This window comes from Canis lupus, chromosome 18 (assembly GCF_003254725.2).
Source record: "Canis lupus dingo isolate Sandy chromosome 18, ASM325472v2, whole genome shotgun sequence".
Classification (NCBI taxonomy): domain Eukaryota; kingdom Metazoa; phylum Chordata; class Mammalia; order Carnivora; family Canidae; genus Canis; species Canis lupus.
Window position 1 is genome coordinate 45,407,759 of NC_064260.1, and position 20,816 is coordinate 45,428,574.

Sequence of the window (20,816 nt, forward strand, 5' to 3'; positions counted from 1 at the left end):
CCCAACCTCTGTGCCAACAACGAGCTCAACTTCTGTGCCTACATCCAGCCCAACAACTGTGCCAACAACGAGCTCAACTTCTGTGCCTCCATCCAGCCCAACATCTGTGCCAAAAACCAGCTCAACCTCTGGGCCAACAACAGGCCCAACAACAGTTCCAACAACCAGCTCAACTTCTGTGCCAACAACTGGCCCAACAACAGTTCCGACAACCAGTTCAACTACTGTGCCAACGACTGGCCCAACCTCTGTGCCAACAACGAGCTCAACTTCTGTGCCTCCATCCAGCCCAACGTTTGTGCCAGAAAGCAGCTCAACCTCTGGGCCAACAACCGGCCCAACCACAGTTCCAACAACCAGTTCAACTACTGTGCCAACAACTAGCCCAACCTCTGTGCCAACAACGAGCTCAACTTCTGTGCCTCCATCCAGCCCAACATCGGTGCCAGAACCCAGCTCAACCTCTGTGTCTACCACAGCCCCAAGATCTGTGCCAGCAACCAGCTCAACCCCTATGTCAACAACCCGCCCAATACCTGTGCCAACAACTAGGTCAACCTCTGTGCCTACAACCAGCCCCACATCTGTGTCCACAGTCAGCACCACCTCTGTGCCAAGAAGCAGCTCAATTTCTGTGCCAATAACCAGCCCAACCACTGTGCCAACAACCAGCCCAAAGTCTGTGCCAGAAACCAACTCAACCTCTGTGCCAACAACCAGCCCAATCTCTGTGCCAAAAACCACCAAAACCACTGTGCCAAAAACCAGCCCAACATCTATGCCAACGACTAGCTCAACATCTGTGCCAGCCACCAGTCCAACATCTGCACCAAAAACCAGCTCAGCCTCTGTGCCAACAACCAGTGCGACCACTGTGCCAACAACCAGCCTCACATCTCTACCAGCAAGCAGTCCAACGTCTCTGCCAAAAACTACCACAATGTCTGCTCCTACAACCAGCACAATCCCTGTTCTCACATCTGAGACAACTCACTCCCCATATGTGACTGTCACTTGCCAGCCACAATGCACGTGGACCAAGTGGTTTGATGTGGACTTCCCATCCCCGGGGCCCCATGGAGGAGATGCGGAAACCTTCTGCAACATCAAGAAAAGAGGAGAGAAAATCTGCCGCCGGCCTGAATACATTGCACAGCTGGAGTGCCGGGCTGAGAGCCACCCTGAGGTCAGCATCGACAAGCTGGGCCAGGTGGTGCAGTGCAACGTCACCAAGGGGCTGGTGTGCCGGAACCGGGACCAGAAGGGCAATGTCGGGATGTGTCTCAACTATGAGGTCCGTGTGCTGTGCTGTGAGCCCCCAGAGCACTGTGGTCACACCTCTGTGACGCCCCATGTGACTTCATCTACCAATCGCTCGCCTCCTCCTGAATTTACCTCCGTGGTGTCCACTGTGTCGTTTCCCAGCTCCGTGGCACCATCCACCACGACATGCTACTGCAGCGTGTCTGGCAAGCTCTACCCTGCAGGTATGTGAGTACTGATTCCAGGTGTGGTGTGTCCTTCCCCCGGCCTCTGCTATCTTGTCCACAAAAAAACAGTGGCGTATGGAAGAGGAGAGGGGTCCCTATCTCTGTGACTAAGCTACAGAGTGGGACACTGAGTGGGACACTGAGCCCCCTTTGAGGATGTATTCTGTTTATTTCTGGGTAGGAATAAGTCCTACCAGGTCCGTCCCTGATGTCAATGCCAGGCTGGAAGTGCCCCTCTGGGCTGTGACTATTTCCCCAGCTCAGGTCTGCTCTTTGCTGCCTGACCCTTTCTCTTGCAGGATCCATCATTTACCAACAGACGGACCTCGCTGGTCACTGCTATTATGCCATGTGCAGCCTGGACTGCCAGGTGGTCAGGTGGTCGGACCAGTCCTGCTCCAGCAGCGTGCCACCTCCTGCCCCAACCACCTCCCCACCTGGACCCTCCTTGTCGGCTTCTGTGCCTGTCACTATGCACGGATGCCCAAATGCAATCCCCCCGAGAATGGTAACTGCCCCTCTCTGCCCTTCTCAGAGGCTGGTGCCATGACCCTCCGCTTCTTTCCAGTTTGGTTGAGAGCAGGAAAATCAGTCACTTATGGGCCGAAGCAGGCTGACCATTGTGAATTGGCTAATTCTGGTCCCACCTAATTGCCAAGAGGGGTACCGGCCTGGTAGCTGGGAGTGTGTGCCACCAGCAGATGATGGGGTGCCCAAGAGTGTGGGCAAGGCTCCAGACCAGGCCAGGCAGCTGGGGAGGGGGTGTGTGGCCCATGCAGAGCACCAGGAGAGGAAGCCACATGTGGCAGGGGGTAGGGAGGGCAGGGGAACCCCCTAGCCAGGCCGGCCCCCTCTTGTTTCCTATGGCTCCCCTCTTGGGGAGACTGCAGCATCATGAGGCTGAGAGCTGTCCTTCTTCCACAGAAAGGCGAGACGTGGCCCATGCCCAACTGCTCTCAAGCCACCTGTCAGGGCAATGGTGTCATCACCGTGCACCCACGATCGTGCCCACAGACACAGCCACCCACCTGCACCAACGGCTTCCCTCCTGTGAAGGTGACGGACCACGATGACTGCTGCCCGAACTACCAGTGCCAGTGTGAGCTGGGAGCCAGATGGGGCGGCTGGTGGGATGGGTGGGGATTCCCCTGAGGGGGCAGCATGGACTTGGGTCAGACACCAGGAAGGACTTCCCAACGGTGAGGCAGGGAATGGTTCGCGCCAGGCCCCACCAGGGTGCCAAATGGAATCCTTCCTGAGCCCAGGGCCTGAGCCCCAGGACTCCCGGGGCCATGCCAGGTGGGAGGAGGCCAAGAGGGCCTGGCCACATCACTCAGGCCTTATCAGGCACCCACTGGCAGAGTTCAGTGCTGGGCACATGGGTCCTCAGGGCCGACACACCCGTTGGGAGGCCCCACGTAAGGCTGCTCTATGCCCGCAGGTGTGTGCAGCGGCTGGGGCGACCCCCACTACATCACCTTCGATGGCACATACTACAGCTTCCTGGACAACTGCACCTATGTGCTGGTGCAGCAGATCGTGCCCGTGTACGGCCACTTCCGCGTGCTCATCAACAACTACTTCTGTGGGGCCGAGGATGGGCTCTCCTGCCCACAGTCCATCATTGTCGAGTACCAGCAGGCCCGGGTTGTGATGACCCGCAAGCCCATCCTCGGGGTGATGACCAACGAGGTGGGGATCACCCCCACGAGACAGCTCCACACGGACCAGGGCCTGCGGGGGGCACTGCCTCATTCTCACTGTCTCATCCTCGGCTGTGTCTAGATTATCTTCAATGATCAAGTGGTCAGGCCCGGCTTCCAGAAGGACGGTGTGAGTGTGTCCCAAATTGGCATCAAGATGTATGTGACCATCCCTAAACTTGGCGTCCAGGTCATGTTCTCCGGCCTCATCTTCTCAGTGGAGGTGCCTTTCAGCAAGTTCGCTAACAACACAGAGGGGCAGTGTGGTGAGTGCCCGTCCCCACCGGGCTCTGGGGACACTGGGCCCTCTCTCTGCTGGTCGCATGTAGCTGAGATGCTCGGTGTGGGAAGGATCTTGCTGGGGGTGTCCCCTGGGGACCACGTGCAGTTGGCACACCACAGGGCCCTGGGCAGGGGTCCACATGACCACCCTCCACGGGAACTGCCTGGCTCTGGTGGCCAGGGTGGGGGGAGTGCTACAGTCGGCTCCCTCAGCCACCCCATCGAGTCCCCACCCCCCAGCTCCAGGGCCCATGAGTGGGGGGAGCTCTGCTGTCGCCGTCAGCCTGACACCTGCCTTCCCACCCCAGGCACTTGCAGCAACGACAAGAGGGATGAGTGTCGCCTGCCTGGGGGTGTGGAAGTGGCCTCCTGCTCTGCTATGTCCAGCCACTGGAGGGTGACCACACCCGACCAGCCGTACTGCTACGGGCCTTTGCCGACACCCACCGCAGCCTGGCCCACGCCCTCGCCCTCCTCGTGCCCGCCTGCGCCAGTCTGCCACCTGATTCTGAGCAAGTGAGATTTTTGGCGGGGGGGGGCGACAGTGACTCCCGGTGGGGAGGAGAGCCACTGTCCCTGCGTCTTGAGCAGGGTGGTTGCTGGTACACTGGGTGCAGGGCTGGACGGGCGGGTTGGCTTTGGTGAGCTCGCGGTGGGTCTGCGCCCGCTCAGCACCCCAGGACAGAGTACTTGGGTTTCTGGGCTGAGGGGGAGGCCCAGGGGAGAATCCTAGGGAGAAAAGCAGGCCGTCCCCCAGGGCACACAGACCGTGGGAGAAAAGCCCGAGCTGCCCCACGACCTGGTGTCGCTGGCCGTAGGGTGTTTGGGCCGTGCCACGCTGTGATCCCCCCGCTGGCATTCTACGAAGGCTGTGTGTTCGACCACTGCCACAAGACCGACTCGAACGTGATGTGCTCCGCCCTGGAGCTGTACGCGTCGCTCTGCGCCTCCCGCGGCGTGTGCATCGACTGGAGGAGCCACACCAACCACACGTGCCGTGAGTGCCCACCGAGCCTCGGGCACCTGGTCCCACCATACAGCAGCCGCTGCCAGCGTGTGGCCGGGGGATGGGCACGCTCGGCTGGCAATCAGCAGCTGGACTTCCTGGAGGAGGGAGGGAGGGGGAAGGGGAAGGGAGTAAACCCCAGGGCCCAGTGCACTCAGCTTCTGGGGAGAAGGTCCTGGTGCCCAGCGTCTGGGGCTCAGGACACGCAGGGGTGGGGCCCGAGGGTCCGGCTTCCCAGCTGCAGAGCCCCAGCAGGTGTCAGGCCCAGGGTAGGTCTGGGAGGTGGCTCTGGGCTGGTGCCCTTGGCCTCAGCTGTGGCTTCTGTCCCCACACAGCATTCACCTGCCCTGCGGACAAGGTGTACCAGCCCTGTGGCCCCTCCAAGCCCTCCTACTGCTATGGGAGTGACAACACCAGCCTCATGTATGCACCTGCCCCTCCCTCCTGGACCTGCCCCAGAGCTCCCAGGCTCGGCCTCTCCTGCCCTGGGAGGCACGGGGACCAGACCAGCCCTCTGTTGTCCCCACAGGGCTCTACAGGACTCTGGGCCCATCACAGAAGGCTGCTTCTGTCCAGAGGGCATGAAGCTTTTCAGCAGGAGCTCCGAAGTCTGCGTGCCCATAGACTGCCACAGTAGGTTCCCGTGGGTGGGGCTGGGGGCTGACGGGAGCACGGGACCAAGTGCCCCCCAGGAGCTGTCCCTGCCAGCCAGATCCTGGGGCTTTCTACATGGGACTACCTGTGCCCCCAAACTGGGTCCTGCCCCTGGAAGGCCAGGGGCCAGAACTGTCCCCCTGTGACCTCAATCTCTCTCCCTCCAGAGTGCCTGGGGCCCCACGGGAAGCCTGTGGAGGTGAGTGTGGCCAGCTGGGGTGGGGGCGGGCACCTTCTCAGTCCAGAGGGTCAGAGGAAGGGCAGGGAGGGGTCAGGGCTTCTCTAGGCACACTGTGGGGCTTCCACATGGGGGTGCTCACCCCTGGGGTGGCTCTGCCCCGTTCTCTCCTGGGATCCCCTTCTGTTGCACTTGGACACTGTGAGAATGGAGGTGGTCAGGCTGCTGCCCCATCTCTGTCCCCGTGGCCACCACCTGCACACCCCCTGGCTCCCCTGCCAGCCATCAGTCGTGGGCCCCCGGCACCCTCTGTCCTTGGGCCAGACAGCCTCCTCCTGCAGCCTGGCCACATGTACCTCCTCTGCAGCCCGGCCACTCCATCACCGTGGACTGCCAGTGGTGCACGTGTGAGAACCACACGCTGACGATGAGCTGTCAGAGGCAGCCCTGCCCTCTGCCACCAGCCTGCCCCTTGCCAGGCTTCGTGCCCGTGCCTGCGGCCCCACAGGCTGGCCAGTGCTGTCCTCAGTACAACTGCGGTAAGCCTGGGGTGGCTGCCCCCCATGCCTACTAGGGTCCACTTTTGCATGGTACCTTTGGCCAAGTGCCCGGGGACAACTTCCTGGGAGGTGCTGGGGTGCTGGCAGGGGGTGGGCAGCACAATCAAGGGGGGAAAGTGCCCTCCCGACCCCCACTAAGACCTCGTCCAGTGATCTTCCCCAACAGACATGCTTGGGGGAAGGTGGCAATGCCAGGAGGGCAGGGGGCCATCCAGAAGCTTCACCTCCCAGAGTGGCCATGCGCCCCTTGGGGAGCCTGCCACCTGCCCACTGGGCAGTCGGTACTCCTAGAGACCCGGGGGGATAGCACATGGGTGGGGGCGGGAGCGCACGGAGCCGGACACTGGCCCTGAACGCCTCCTTCCCATCTGCTGCAGCCTGTGACACCAGCTACTGCCCCAAGCCTGTGGCTTGTCCCGAGGGCTCCCGCCCGATCCTGACCTATGAGGAGGGCGCCTGCTGTCCGAGCCAGAACTGCAGTGAGTGTGTCCCCCCTCCTCACCACCGGCACTGGGTGCTGCAGGCTGGGGGGCCCAGCTCCCTCAGGTTCTTTGTGGCTTGGGGTAAACCTGGGTGAAGGTGCGGAGGGAGCACTCCTGTCCAGAGCCTGGGGGCTAGGCCACTGTGGTGCTAAGTGCCATAAGAGGCTGGGGGCGGCGGTGGCCGGGGTGGCGGGCTGGGCGGCAGGTGAGGGCGGGTCCATGAGACGGCGTGTCTCCTCTCCAACAGGCTGGAGTGTGTGCAACGTGAACGGCACCTTGTACCAGGTAAGAGCCAGGTGGACGTCAGGATCCCCATGGCACACAGGAGGCTGAGTGGTCCCCGCCTCTGCCCGCTTCTCCCTGCACGGCCTCCGGGCTGTGCCAGGGCCCCGTGCCAGCTCATATGGACCTCGAACAGCTGTGAGCTCTCTGGGGACCACCACCCACAGGCCCATGTGGCTGATGCCCAAGGTCGGCCCTGTGGCTTTGCCCCTCCTCAGCATCAGCGGGGTGGGAGAGGCACCGATGCCCCGGCTCTCTCCTGGATGTGATGAGGACCCCGACCTCAGTGTCCTCTAGCTGGGCTGTCTAGAGCATGTGACCTCCCTGGGCACCCTGGCCACAGAGACACAGGCTTTGGGCTCCCCGCAACCCCCCTACCCACCAGGAGGCACAATCTAGGGTCACCAGAGGAACCGGTCTGCCCAGCGGGGGCCAAGCTTGGCGGGGGTACATTCTGGAAGGCAGGGGGCCCTGGCACGGCCCTGAGCTCACCGGCTCTGGCCACCCTGACTCTCCCCAGCCTGGCTCCGTGGTCTCCTCCAGTCTGTGCGAAACCTGCAGGTGTGAGGCGCCTGACGGTCCCCACTCGGACACAGTCATCATCAGCTGTGAGACCCAGATTTGCAACACCCACTGCCCCGTGGTGAGTGCCTGCCGCCCCCGGGGCCCTGCGGCCCACGCAGCGAGTGCCGGGGCTCAGGCGACACATCTGGCTCTCCCCGCAGGGCTTCGAGTACCAGCCGCAGAGCGGGCAGTGCTGTGGCCTGTGCGTGCAGCAGGCCTGCGTCGTCAACAGCAGCAACAACTCCACTCACCTCTTCTACGTGAGTAGTGGCGGCGGGGCCTGGCTCGGGGGCCCCAGGGCCGTGGAGGGAGTCCTGGGGTAGGGGTGAAGCCACCACGCCCCTCCCAGGAGCTGCAGGGAGGCCGGGGCTTAGGGCCAGGGTCCGCCCCTGCCTGGACAGAGTTGCTGGGAGGTGCTCGGTGACAGCAGGGCAGGGGAGTGCCGAGCCAGCCGGGGGTCCTGGGGCCCCTGGGGAGCCGTCATGTCAAGGCAGGCACCTGGCGGAGGCCGGGAGGGCTCTGGAAGCCCACAGGCTGGGAGGCCCACTCAGACGCACAGGTGCACGAGGTTCGACCTCTGCTGCCCACTCACCCCGCTGGCTGGCTCCTCCTTGCAGCCCGGCCAGTCCTGGCCAGACCCCGGGAACCCCTGCATGACCCACGAGTGTGAGAAGCACCAGGACGGGCTTGTGGTGGTGACCACGAAGAAGGCGTGTCCCCCCCTCAGCTGTCCTGAGGTGAGCCCACCCTGGCCTCACAGGGGGCCACGGTGAGATGCGCCCGGGTTGGGGGTGGGGCTGGGGAGCCAAGGCTGCCCTGCGTAGTGCCCGCAGGGGCACCACCCCCTGTGTGGGGCCCCGTCCCCTCCAGTCCGTTCCCCCACATCCGGCCCAGCTGCTCTGGCCCTCAAGGAGGCCCCTTTGTCGGCACAGGAACAGGCTCTGCCAAGCAAGGACGGCTGCTGTCTGTCCTGTCCTCTACACCCACCCCACACCAGTGAGTGCGGGGTGTCTACAGGGGGTGGCTGGTCCTGCCCGCCTGGGGGGCCAGGGGTCCTGGCCGGTCCTGACCCCTGCACTGCCTCCTGTGGCCCCAGGTTCAACGTGCGCAGTGTACCACGAGCAGCAGGTCATCAGCCAGCAAGGCTGCAGCTCCCCCGGGCCTGTGCACCTCGCCTACTGCCAGGGCAACTGTGGAGACAGCTCCTCCAGGTACGGACCCCCACTCGGCCCGGGCAGGACCAGCTTCCGTGGGGCGACGTTTGTATGGGGTGCACCCAGGCCTCAGGGTGCCCAGGCAGACGGGACGTGCAGGGCGAGGGAGGAGGGACAGCAGGGCCCTGAGGGTCCGCCAAGGCACTGGGACTGGGGGTTCAGAGGCCGATGGCCCACTGACCATGTGAAATCAGACTCAATGGCCCCATTGGTGATGTGGCTGGGGGTCAGCAGTGGCACCCTAGTGGCTGGTCGGCCACAGGAGTAATGATGCCCTGCGGTGGCCAGAGTCATTGGTCAGAGCGCCCCTGAGTGCAGCTGGTGGTGGGCCCCCGGGTGGCGCGCTGGGGGCACCAGCGCTGAGCAGCCCCCCTCCACAGGTACTCCCTGGAGACCAAGGCCATGAAGCACACCTGCCAGTGCTGCCAGGAGCTGCGCGTGTCACTGAGGAACGTGACCCTGCACTGCGCGGATGGCTCCAGCTGGGTCTTCAGCTACCCGCAGGTGGAGGAGTGTGGCTGTGTGGGGCAGCACTGCGGCTCAGAGGAGTCCAGGCCTGAGCAGAGTGGCGAGGAGCAGAGCGAGGAGATAGAGCGCACGGGCTGGCGGAGGAGGCCCAGGACCACAGGCTCCCCCAGCAGACTGACCCGCACCCGTCCTCGGGGCTCCCGCCCACCTTCCTCTGGAATTCAAGGATAAGACCATCCCATCCCATTTCCTACAACCTTGGCTCCAGGGGCCTGAGCCCTGGTCCAGGTGGCCCGAGACCAGGATGCCCTGCCCACCCACCTCTTCCCTCCCAGGGTCCACTTGGCCCTTGGACGAGTGCTGGTGTCCAACCTGCAGCCTCTGCTCAGGACCAGCCTGGGGTGCATGGGCTCCTCTTGCCGCGGGTCCAGCCCACTCTTCCCAGGACTGAAGTTCCACATAAGGGTCCTATCAGTGACGGTCACTTGGACTCGGTGCCGGTGGTTTGGCCGGCCACCAGGAGGCACGGTTTCAGCCCTGGGCCTCAGGAAATGACCAACTGGATTGACAAATACACTTGGAGCATTTTGCAACGTGTGGACTCTGTGTGATTTTTAAGCTTGTCCGTAAGACCCAGGAATGAGGTGGGGACAGACTGGGTGCCAGCAGGCTCACGCCACACTCTCGGCCGGTCACTCAGGACTGGGCAGGCCAGGGAAATCCACCTGGGGGTGCCTGCTGCCTCCCACGGCTGGGTGAGAGCACCTATCCATTCAAAGGATAGATGGAGGGTGGCCCTGCCCATCCACTCAGCTGGCCACACTGCACACCACAGACCTTATGGGAAACCTTCTAGAAGAGGGCTCCATCTTTTTCCCACAAAGCATCAGACCCCTCATCACACTGTCACTGGGCTCGGTGTGTGTGTGCAAGGGTGGGTGTGTGTATGGGTGCGTGTGCACAAAGGTCCACCACAGACCAAACCCTTGCCCCCCCATCCTCCCTGCCACCCTCAACTCTGCCCTGAGCACCTCCAGGGGTGCTCCTAAACCCCTTCCTTGGAGGCCCCGGGGAGCCCCCAGACCCTCCCACCTCCACCCTGTACCATGCAGACCTCAGGCTGGACTCAGCCCCACAACCTGGGGGGTGGCTGGGCCGGCCCTTGCCCTAAAGGCCTGGCCAGAGCAGTCCTGGGTGGGGGGCAGCCCACATAGTGTATGTGGTGCACCCACTTGCACGGTGTTGCCCCTGCCCCTGTGAGTGGAGCCCGGGTCCAGCGTCCAGCCCTGCCCACCCCAGCTCTTGCTGCAGCCACTCAGCAAGGGGAACCGACCTCAGAGCCTGACCCCTCCTATCAGTGACCAGCTGGTGGGGAGGGGTCCCTTGGGTTCAGGAGACCACCTGAGTGTGAGATGTCAGGGCCACACAGGGGCAGGGAAGGGGGAAGGGGACACCCTCCGTGGGAGCAGCAGGTTCTCGGCCCTCTGGCTTCGGGAGCCACTGTTCCACTGACCGGTTGACCCCATGCTGTGGGCAGCGCCCACTGACTCCCTGGGGTGGATCGGGTGTCGGAAGCAGCCGCCTCTTCCTCAGGGTGCAGGGCGTAGAGACTAATCTCCCACCCCCTGGGGAGAACACAGCACCCCTCCCCCCGCCTGGATCTGTGGCTGGCGGCAGGAAGTAACCAGATAGCGGGCCCTGCCCGCCAGCCCCTGCTGCAGCCACCCTGGCCAGATTACGCAATGGGTTTCTGGAAAGAGCTACAAGCTGGGTGTGGTCAGCAAGGCCACCAGGAAGCTCTTTCCACAGGGGATGCTCCTCCAGGCCACAGGAGGCCGTCGTGGGCTCCAGGACAGTGTGGGGGATGAGCTGTCATCTCTGGGGTGGGGTATGTGACTGGAAGGGGCCCCCATGGGCCTGGGCTGTCCTGGGCAGCTTGAGACCCCACCTCCTGCAGCCTCTGTCAGAGTCTGGCCTTGGAGAGCCTTCGAGAGCTGGGTGAGATGCTCATGGCTCTGGCAGGGAAGGGGTCCTCCACCCTCACACTTGGAGAGGCCAGACTGTCCAGAGAAAAGGATGCCAGGTGCTCCCAGAGATGGACACGGGGAGCTGGGGAGCCCGTGACCGTGCAGGCAGGTCGGGCGGTAGCTGCCTCCAGAGCCTGAGCTCCAAGGTCCCAAGGCTGGGCCTGGTCCTGGGAGCACTGGGGCTGCGACTCTGACCTTTTGGCCACAGACCTGGGCCCTGGGTGTTGGGCTGGCTTCCCGGAGAGATCAAGGGGCTTGGGCAGCTGTCTGGCCCAGGGGCAGAGTGATGGACACAGTGGCCTTGGGGGCGACCACCTAAGCTTTGGGAACAGAGACCAATGAAGGATGATTTGGGGACAGAGTGAAGATTTCTGGGTGTGGTGCTTAGGCAGGAAGGTGGCTGGTGGGCACAACTCCTGCTAGATGCTGGACACACAGGTGCTGCCCTCGGGGTGCCCCCTTCCAGATGGGCAAGGGAACAGGGGACGCAATGTGCCAACGGTGGGCTGGCCCCTGTGTAAGACGGGGTGACATGCTATGTGGGCAAGAAGTGTCACCTGCAAGAGAAAATCCAGTGGAATCAACAGAAGCCACCAGAACAAACTGGGGCAAGGGGCAGTTGTGTCTGGCTTGGCGATTGGACCCACAACCCTTGACCCCTCTGGAAACGTCTGCAGCGTCAGGGCTGTGCTATGTCCTGGAGCGGATGGCCGCACCCTGGACAGGGGACACGGGGGACATGGAGCAGGCTCGGAAGGTGCAGCGTGCACAGGGGTGCACCCAATCGGAGCCGCTGCCGGCTGGCCTGGGGAGGACGTTGGCAAATGCATCGAGGCCCTCAAATGTCTGGTGTAAAGTGACTAAGGTGACCGAGAGGGCGCCGTGATGTCGGACCCAGGGGCGCATGCTGTGCCAGCTGGCTGGGCTTTGGGGGGAACCCCGAGGGAGCCCCTCCTGCTCCGGGTCTGGCTGAGCTGTGCAGAGTGCACAGACTAGTCAGGAATAAGGCGGAAAAGCCCAGGAGGTCGAGCTGGGGGATTCTGGGGTCTGCGGGCAGGGGACCGGTGTGCCCGAGGTGAGCCAGGAGAGGGGCAGCCGAGGGGGGCGCAAGGGTCGGAGAGGACCAGGTTCTGGTCCTGGGGGCCTGAGTAAGGGGGCGCTGGGGGTCTGGGCAGAGGTGGCCCAGCCCTGCCTTGTTGTTCAGACCCTCACTGCTATTTGAGGTGGGAAGAAGTGGGAGCCCAGCTGGGAGCTGGCTCAAGGCGGGTGGGGGCAGTGAGGAGGGTCAGAGGTAAAGGTGACAGGTCAGCCGATGGACGGCGGGAGGGGCGCTCGAAGGCAGGAGCTCTACGGGGCCAGGCTGCCTGTGACCATCAGTCGCCTGGTGGGGGTGTCAGATGGCAGGTGGGTGCGTGGGGCAGGCACAGGGTGCGAGCCGCCCTTGCTGACCTGTATAGATGGGGTGGCCTCCAACTGGGGAGTCAGGTCATCAAATCAGTGAGTGAGGATAGAAGAGAAAGGGTGCTGTGGAGGGGAGAGAGGGCAGGGGGAGAGGAGAGAGGGAAGGGGTCAGGGGTCACCTCGCTGTACTCCGGACACTCAGGACCCTGGAGGGGAGGATGGGGAAGCCAGAGGAAGACATGGACATGGGCCACATTTAAGCTACTTGTGCCCAACCGCCGAGGATGTTCGTGGCGTGAGTCTGGATCCCCGCCCACGTGGACAGGTGACCAGAAGGGGAGAGGCCGGGAGAGGGTGTTGGTAGATTTGACAACCGGCGCAGGACACCCGCGGAAACGGTGGCCTCTCACAGCTCGTAACACTCACTAGAGGGTCACACCCAGGTTTTTATTTCTTTAGAGGATGGAGTTAAAGCAAGACATCAGGGTCACCGTTATAAAGCCCATGTGCCTGGTCTGGGAGGAAAATGCATGGATGACGCGGGCTTCCGGAGATCCCTGTCCACCCAGGGCCGGCCCCAGGGTCTCCGGGGCCTGAGCAGAGGCTGCCTGGCAGGTCTGGTGGGGGGTCCTGAGAAGGGCGCCCAGGACAGGTGGGAGCTGATGCAGCTCAGTGAGGACCCAGCGCTCCTCCAAGGGAAACAGCCTGGATGGCCCCACAGTGGTGCTCAGGGACATGTGCCTCCCTTCCCCCCATAGGTGCCCCTGCCAAGCTCAGGGCCGCCTTGTCCCCCTGTGAGCGCCGCAGCCCCCATCCCCCATGTGATGACAGGGCAGGTTGGGTGCCCTCAGGGGGACCCAGCCTGTCAACAGGCACAGCCCACTGCAGGGGCTCTGTCTGAACAGGGGGACCCAGAAAGTGCCCGCCTTGGCCCCTGCCCTTCATCCTCCCAGGGGAACCAGCCCAGGAGTACCCCACAGAGCTTGGAGCCGGAGCCCTAGGCAGCCCGGTGTCTGGAGTCTGTCCCCAGGCAGTAGCTTTGGCCTTGCATTTTGGGGATCCCAAGAAGAGCCCAGGGGTGGGAGGCTCCTCCCTGTGGTCCACCCCCACAGCCTGGCCCCAGGACACTGCCTAACCTAGTCTCAGCAGGAAGCCGGGGCCTGGAGCTCACGGGGCGGGGGGGTTCCCCATTCCCCAACAGCCCCAGCCTGGACAAGTGTCCTCCTATCCAGCAGACTTGCTCTGTCCTCAACAGATGACTCCTAAGCTTCCCCAGGTCCAGGAGAGACCAGTCAGCACTTCATGGGAGCTGACAAGAACCCAAGCTTCGCAGAGAGCAGCCCCGGGGAGGGGGGGCCCACACCCCAGTGGGTGCAGGACCTGCGCTGGCCCCTAGGGCCCAGTCACACTGCCGGCACTTCATCCACTGTAGCAGGAATACGCTCTGCTCAGGAAGCCGACTGTGCTCTCCCTCCCCACCAGGGTCATCACAGACAGCTGTCCCCGGGCAGTGTCCACACCTCCAACTCCGGACATCAGGGAAACTGAGTCTCTCCAGCAACAGCTGGGCTGGTTTTCAGCTCTCAGGAGAAACGGAGCTGCTCATTTGTCTGCATGAGGGTGTGCATATCACACACACAGTACATGGGTGTGATGTGCACATGTGGGCACAGGTGGGGGCACCAGGACCCTGGGGCAGCAGAAGGGCCCCCTCTGGAGAGGCCTTGGCTGGGCAGGGGACGAGGCTCTGACCCCCACCCCCACCCACACACAAGTCCAGCTCACTGTCTGTGCCCCCAGGGGCCCTTCCTGATCGCCCAGACCTTGCTCTGCTAGGTTAACAGGTCAGAGTCAAGTTCAGCCACCGCTGACCTGGGGGCAGCTCCAGCCCCAGCCTGGGGCTTCGTGACCCAAGCCTGGGATGTAACCTCGCGTCCCCACAGGAGCAGCAAGGACACATTGACCCCTACCATGGTAGCTCCACATGCCCCACACCTACTCACCGAGCGCGGCGGCCACATCCCCAGCGTCGGGACGCAGCAGGGACCCTGACAGAACACAAGGAGGAAGATATCCAGGCACGAGGGGACCCCTGACAGCCTCCCCAAGAAAACGTGACAGGGTGCAGGGGGCCCTGCATCTGCCAAGAGGAATGGGCCTTACGAATGCTCCGCTGCTCAGCCTCCTCAACCCTGGGGCCTGAGCCAGGATGAGGCTGGCATGCAGCAGGGGGGTGTGTCCCCCGTCCCTTCTCCAGGTCTCTGGTCACTGCTGGGCCCCCAGGGCCAGTGGGCGGGCCTGGGTGTGGATGCCCCGCTGCCCCAGCCGCCCGGACGGACGCCTCTCTCGGCACGTAGTGGGGAAGTGACCCCAGGTTGCGTGGCTGCATCTGGGCCCCTCTGCCAATCTTGTGGGTGCTGAGTCAACACTGGGGTTCCTGGAGGGAAGGGAGGGTCTGTTTGCCGGTTGACACTTGGTCATCTCTGCCTTCCACCAGGACGTTGCTGCCCGGCCTGCTGTTTGCTCTGCCTCTGCTGCGTTAATCCTGAGCAAACCGGGCTCAGAGGCTTGCCTCTGACCTTTCCTTCCGTGCACACCTGCCCGGCCCACAGTGGGCCATGCCCACCCACAACAGCCATGCTCTGGAGACTTCCCAAGACCCTGCATGGGGGAGCTGCGTCTCCTGGAGATCCTCCAGGGCTGGGGGAAGGAGGAGGGAGAGCAGAGATGGGGAGGAGGAGGCACCGGTTGCATCGGCCTTAGGACCTGCCACAGGGTGGGGCCCCTGGACTGTGGGGCCCCTCGTGCGCCCATCTGCTGAGTCTTCATGTGGCTCTGCCCCACTTCCTCCTCCACTCCCCTCATCGTCTTCTCCCCCACGCTGCTCACTCATGCCAGCCTCCCTCAGGTCCATTCCCCAGACGGCAACCAGAATGAAGCTTTCTGGAGAACCTTTTATTTTGATGTGGTTTCAAGTTTATGGGTAAATCACAGAGTTGGTATAAAAAGCTCCTGCCTGCCCTTTATCCAGATACATGGATGTTTGCATCTTGCTCCCTTCACTTTCCTGTTTGCTCTTGCGTGTGTGCGTGCACCTGTCCACCCTCGGTAGCCACGTGTTTTTTTCTGAGCCACGTGGGTTTAAGAGGCATGCCCCTTCATCCCTACATAGGTGGGTGGGTGTCTCCTGGATACAGGGCAGGGGTCACCCTCAGCAGAGTCAGCAGTGATATGTGGCACCCTCTGAACCATGGTCCTTGGTCGTCCTGGTCCCAGTCCTGGATTTGACCCAGGACCACGTGTCTCGTGAGCGCCATCCCTCTTTCACCTGGAATCTGTCCTCAGTCTTATTCTATGTTCCTTAACTGTGACCTTTTAAGGGGTGCAGGCTGATTGGGCCGTGCACCACCTCCAAATCTGGGTCTGTATGCATCTTCCTCACCTTCGGCTGGAAAATAACACGTAGCAAGCTGCATCCTCTGCATGTCACCTCTGGAGGCACCCAACATCGATTGGACCCATTGGCGGGATGGATATCCACCTGTGTCACTGAGTTCAAGGTGTGTCTGCCTGGTCTCTGCCCTGAAACCAGCCACTTCCCCCCACCCTGGAGCCAAGAAGGGTCTGATGGAGATGTCGGGGGTGGTGGGGGCCTGCAGGTATCACACCTCAGGCAGTCACTATGACCTTTCTAGTCACTTCCACTCTTCCTGGTTGGCATTCCGCCACAGGAACAGCTTTCTCTTCCTTCCCATTTATTTATTTTTCATTTATTCATTTACATCTGTACAGTCTTGTGAACTTCCATTTTCAGTATGAACCTTTTTAAAAACATAAATCAATCAGGAGAACGGTGGAGTGGGAAGCTCTAAGATTTTGTTCCCCACAGAAACACTGGGGGAAGAAAACGAAGACAAATGGTCTGAGCCAACTCTGTTGGAGCTCTATGCACAGTAAAGGTTCACAGAACCCAAGCTAGTGTGCATCCTTGCCCCACCCCAGCCCTAACCCCAGTGCACTGGCAGCTTTGTCCTTGGATTAGCAGCCCACTTCCCATTCTTCCCCCCGAAACCAGAAGTAGACAATGCCACGTCTGCAGATTGTTGTGCACGTCTCTTCTAAGCTGCCTGGTAGGTGCCCAGAAGACTGACATGAGGTGTTCAGTTCTGTTTGCTTAACTTGGAACTCACGCGACCAAAGCAGCAGGCTCTGCTCATACAAGGTGCTAGGTGGCTGCAGACCCATGGATTTCTGGAGCAAGCCATCACGGTTGGGCGATGGGGGAGACATACAGTTGTCTACCTTCAGTCCACACAGGTTGAGGTCGGGCTTTTTGGGAAATTAGGAAATCTGAAAGCATGTACGTGCAAATGGAGATTTGGAAAGCCAGGACCACGCTCAGGTAAGACCCCCCAGGCTCAAAGCAAGCCTTCCTGAGTGCTGAAGGACCGTCCCAGCACAGAGCCAGCCTATAAGATTGGGGGCCCCTGAGAGTCATGGAACCCTTGCCAGAACGTTAGCTGAACACGAGCTCAGGGAGCAGAGACAGCAGTGATCATACCAGGCAAGGAAGAGTCTTTTTTAAACATCATCTGGAGAAGTCTCAAAACAAAGGGATGCATCAGCCTTTGACAATAACGGAAGGAAGGAGAGGAGAAAAAAGAAAAAGCCCCAGCAAACACCAGAGAGGGGGAGAGAATCTAACTTCCAGAGCTACTATATTATAAAAGTCAAATCCCCAGTTTTCAACAAAAATCACAAGGCTCACAAAGAAACAAGAAAGCATGGCTATGAAAAGGAATAAAGTAAACTGACCAACATGGTCCATGAGGAAGTCCAGATGTTGGAATTGCTGGATGAGGACTTGGCAACATCTGGGTCAGGTGTGGTCTGAGGGCCAGAGCAAAGCCCAGACGGATGCATGTCCAAGACCAGAAACAGACAAAACAGATAAAAACCAGGTATATATATTTAAAAAACAGGTATTAACAAACCTAGAATAAATAAATCTAGATTTATTTATCTAGATTCTAGATAAACCTAGAATAAAAAACAAACAAACAGGAATTCTGGAGCTGAAACGCATGGCAACTGGAGCAGGAAATTTGCTTCAAGGCAGGAATAAAGAAAAGCAAGCAGGCAGGACACCACCAGGCGAGCTGACACATGTGTGACAAGTATCCCAGAAAAGATGATAAAGGGGACATTGTTTGAAGAAATTAAAGCAAAAATTTCCAAGAAGCCAAAAAAACTCCAAGTAGGATAAACTCAGAGAGATCAACACCGACATGTTATAATGAGACTGCTGCAAGACGGAGCGGGGGTCCTGAAAGCGCCATGAGAGAAGTGGCCCAGCACCTGCAAGTTCTCTCCAGCGACACTGTTAGAGGACGTAGCATCCGAGATCTTAGAAGGCAGAAGGCTGAGGGCAATGGGCTTTGACACCCTGAAAGAAGCAGCAGTCAGTCACGAATTCGCTTTTTGGTAGAGCCAGTCCTTCAAAAATGGGGGAGAAATTAGGAACTTTCCAGATAAACAACCACCAGGGGGGTGCTTTATCATAAGGCCTCCTTTACAGGGAACACTGAAGGGAGCCCCTCAGGCTGAGATGAAGGACACAGGATGGTAAATCGCAGTTGTGCAAGGAGCTAAAGTTCTGCCGTAAAGCTGAGCCTGTGGCAAATACAGACATTGATATTACTGTAATTTCGAATAGTATCTAAAACATAGATGCACCGAAACAATCATAAACATGTGTTGCTGGGTGCCCCTCCACCCTGTGGCAGGTGTGATTTGTTGTGACAGGACAAGGAGGATGGGGCTACACAGGAGCATCTGCTGCAGGAGCTCAAGTGGCACCACATCCCATGCAAGTGTGTGGTGTTAGGTGACCCCACAGCCAGTGCACAGAGAGGGGCTGCACACTAGGCAGAAGATGAAAGGAGAAGGAGATAAAAAATCATCATAAAAAAACAACTCCACCCAAGAGATGGCAGTAATGGAGGGAACGAGGAGCAAAGAAGCCAGAAGACATGTGGGAGGCATGCAGTCCATGCAGACACAGGTCTGCCCCGGTCAGTCATCCCTGTAAACATATAGATGTTGGCAGAAATGATCCAGAAAACAATCCAACGACATACCATCAGCTTAGGTCAAAGGCGAAAGGTTAGAAACATATATCCCACACATGCCATGACCAAAAGAGAGGTGGGGTGGCCCCATCAGTACCACATAAGGTATACTTTAAATTCCAAGTGATTAGGAGAGACAAAGAAGGGTATTGTTTCTTTTTTTTTAATATTTTTTTTCAATTTTTATTTATTTATGATAGTCACAGAGAGAGAGAGAGAGAGGCAGAGACACAGGCCGAGGGAGAAGCAGGCTCCACGCACCGGGAGCCCGATGTGGGACTCATTCCCGGGTCTCCAGGATCGTGCCCTGGGCCAAAGGCAGGCGCCAAACCGCTGCGCCACCCAGGGATCCCGGTATTGTTTCTTTTAAAGATTTTATTTTTTTATTATAATAAATTTATTTTTTTATTGGTGTTCAATTTGCCAACATACAGAATAACAAAGAAGGGTATTGTTTCTCTTAAATATTTTATTTATTTATTCATGAGAGATGCAGAGAGAAGCAGAGACATAGACAGAGGGAGAAGCAGGCTCCCTGCAGGGACCCTGACGTGGGACTTGATGCTGGGACCCCGGAATCATGCCCTGAGCCAAAGGCAGGTGCTCAACCGCTGAGCCATCCAGGTGTCCCAAAGGATATTATTTACTGAGAAAGCAAATACTGCAATTATAAACACGCATGCACCGCACCACACAGACACAGCTGCAGAACGGGCACAGGACAGCACAGGGGGCAGAGGCTCCAGCCCCACGCTCTCTGTGACGGGCAGAACCAGCAGGCAGGAGGCTGACCAGGAAACAGAGGACTCGCATGCACCATAAACCTGTCCTACCTGCAGACATACGTAGCATTCATGCAGCAGGAGATCCAAGTTCTCAGGTGTGCACGGAGCGATCTCCAAGATAAACTATGTGTTATGCTCTAAAACAGGTTTCAATACATCTTTATTAAAATGTTAAAAGTCATGCAAAAAATTTTTCCTGACTACAAAGGAGCGAAGCTACAGGTCAGCAGTAGAAGTAGCCTCGTGGGGGGCGCCTGCGTGGCACGGTCAGTTCCGCGTCTGGCTCTTGGTTCTGGCTCAGGTCAGGATCCCCGGGTCCTGGGATCGAGTCCCTCATCAGGCTCCATGCTCAGTGGGGAGCCTGTTTAAGATTCTCTCTCCCCCTGCCCCTCGCCCTCTGTGTTCTCACTCTCTAAAACAAATAAATCTTTAAAAAAAAAAAAGGAGAAGAAAAAGTGAAATTCACAGATATGTGAAAATTAAACAACAGTCTCAACCAACAATGGGTGAAGAAGAGATTAGGGAATACATAACAGTCAGTGGAAATGGTGAAACAGGAGATGCCAAAACCTGAGAGGCTTGGCCCTGGGAGCGCTGGGGGGGTGGGGGTGGGCAGCATGTTGCTGTGGGCACCAATGCACACCCCAGGGCAGAAGCAAGGGCAGCGAGAGCTGAACCCGGAGCTCCTGGAAGGAAGGCACCAGTAACGCTCAGAGTGGGGATAAATAAAACAGAGGACAGGAAGCTATAGGGAAAACCAGCAAATCCAACAAATGTTGGTTCTCTGCAAAGACCAGCAGAGCTGACGAGCTGCGGGCTGTGCGGGCATGAGGGAAGACTCAAAGCACTGACATCAAAAAACAGAAAGGATGTTGCCACTGATCCGACACAAATAAGTGATCTTAATACTGTGAATGATTTTACCAGATTTGCTGAAGACACGGACAAGTTCCTGGAAACTTACAATCAACAAAGCTGCCTCACAAGATGGACGAAGCACACGCACCTGTCCCTAGTATGGAGGTAAGTGGGCAATCACAGCCGCCCCCACAAAGATCTTGGGATGAGAAGCCTTCCCTAGGAGAGCCTGGGTGGCTCAGTGGTTGAGCGTCTGCCTTTGGCTTGAGTCATGATCCCGAGGTTCTGGGATCGAGTCCCACATGGGGCCCCCTGCATGGAGCCTGCTTCTCCGTCTGCCTGTGTCTCTGCCTCTCTCTCTTTCTCTGTCTCTCATGAATAAATAAATGAAATCTTAAAAAGAGAGAGGGAGAAGCCTTCCCTGGTATTTAGAGAAGAAGCAGCACCAATACTTCCCAAACTCCCCCAAAGCACCACAGAGGAGGGAACCGCCCCACTTGCTCTGTGGGGCCAGCGCTCCCCCAACACCCGCCAGATATGGACACGACAAACACGCATCTGTATCCCTTGTGAACATGGGGGCGGAAGTGCTCACAAAGTACCTGCAAACCAAGTCAGAAGCACATCAGAAAATTATACACCGCAACCAAGGTGGGTGGGTGTATCCCCAGGGCGCAAGGGCCGCCCGCATGCAGGACAGCCCACACGCAGGAATCAGCATTGATAGAATG

General features: G+C 59.4%; 1 protein-coding gene across 1 annotated transcript in view; it reads left to right on the forward strand.

The window, feature by feature from the left end:
• Positions 1-9,476, forward strand: part of MUC5AC (mucin 5AC, oligomeric mucus/gel-forming) — a 30,278-nt gene extending 20,802 nt beyond the window's left edge. The window contains 19 exon segments of the mRNA XM_049096253.1: positions 391-1,487; positions 1,790-1,998; positions 2,415-2,589; positions 2,932-3,182; positions 3,276-3,459; positions 3,784-3,991; positions 4,294-4,472; positions 4,817-4,904; positions 5,011-5,114; positions 5,303-5,334; positions 5,681-5,852; positions 6,251-6,352; positions 6,603-6,640; positions 7,158-7,280; positions 7,363-7,461; positions 7,819-7,938; positions 8,134-8,197; positions 8,298-8,412; positions 8,796-9,476. Of these exon segments, the coding sequence (XP_048952210.1) occupies positions 391-1,487; positions 1,790-1,998; positions 2,415-2,589; positions 2,932-3,182; positions 3,276-3,459; positions 3,784-3,991; positions 4,294-4,472; positions 4,817-4,904; positions 5,011-5,114; positions 5,303-5,334; positions 5,681-5,852; positions 6,251-6,352; positions 6,603-6,640; positions 7,158-7,280; positions 7,363-7,461; positions 7,819-7,938; positions 8,134-8,197; positions 8,298-8,412; positions 8,796-9,114 (3,679 nt within the window). The 3' untranslated portion in view covers positions 9,115-9,476.
• The last annotated feature ends 11,340 nt before the right edge of the window (positions 9,477-20,816 follow it).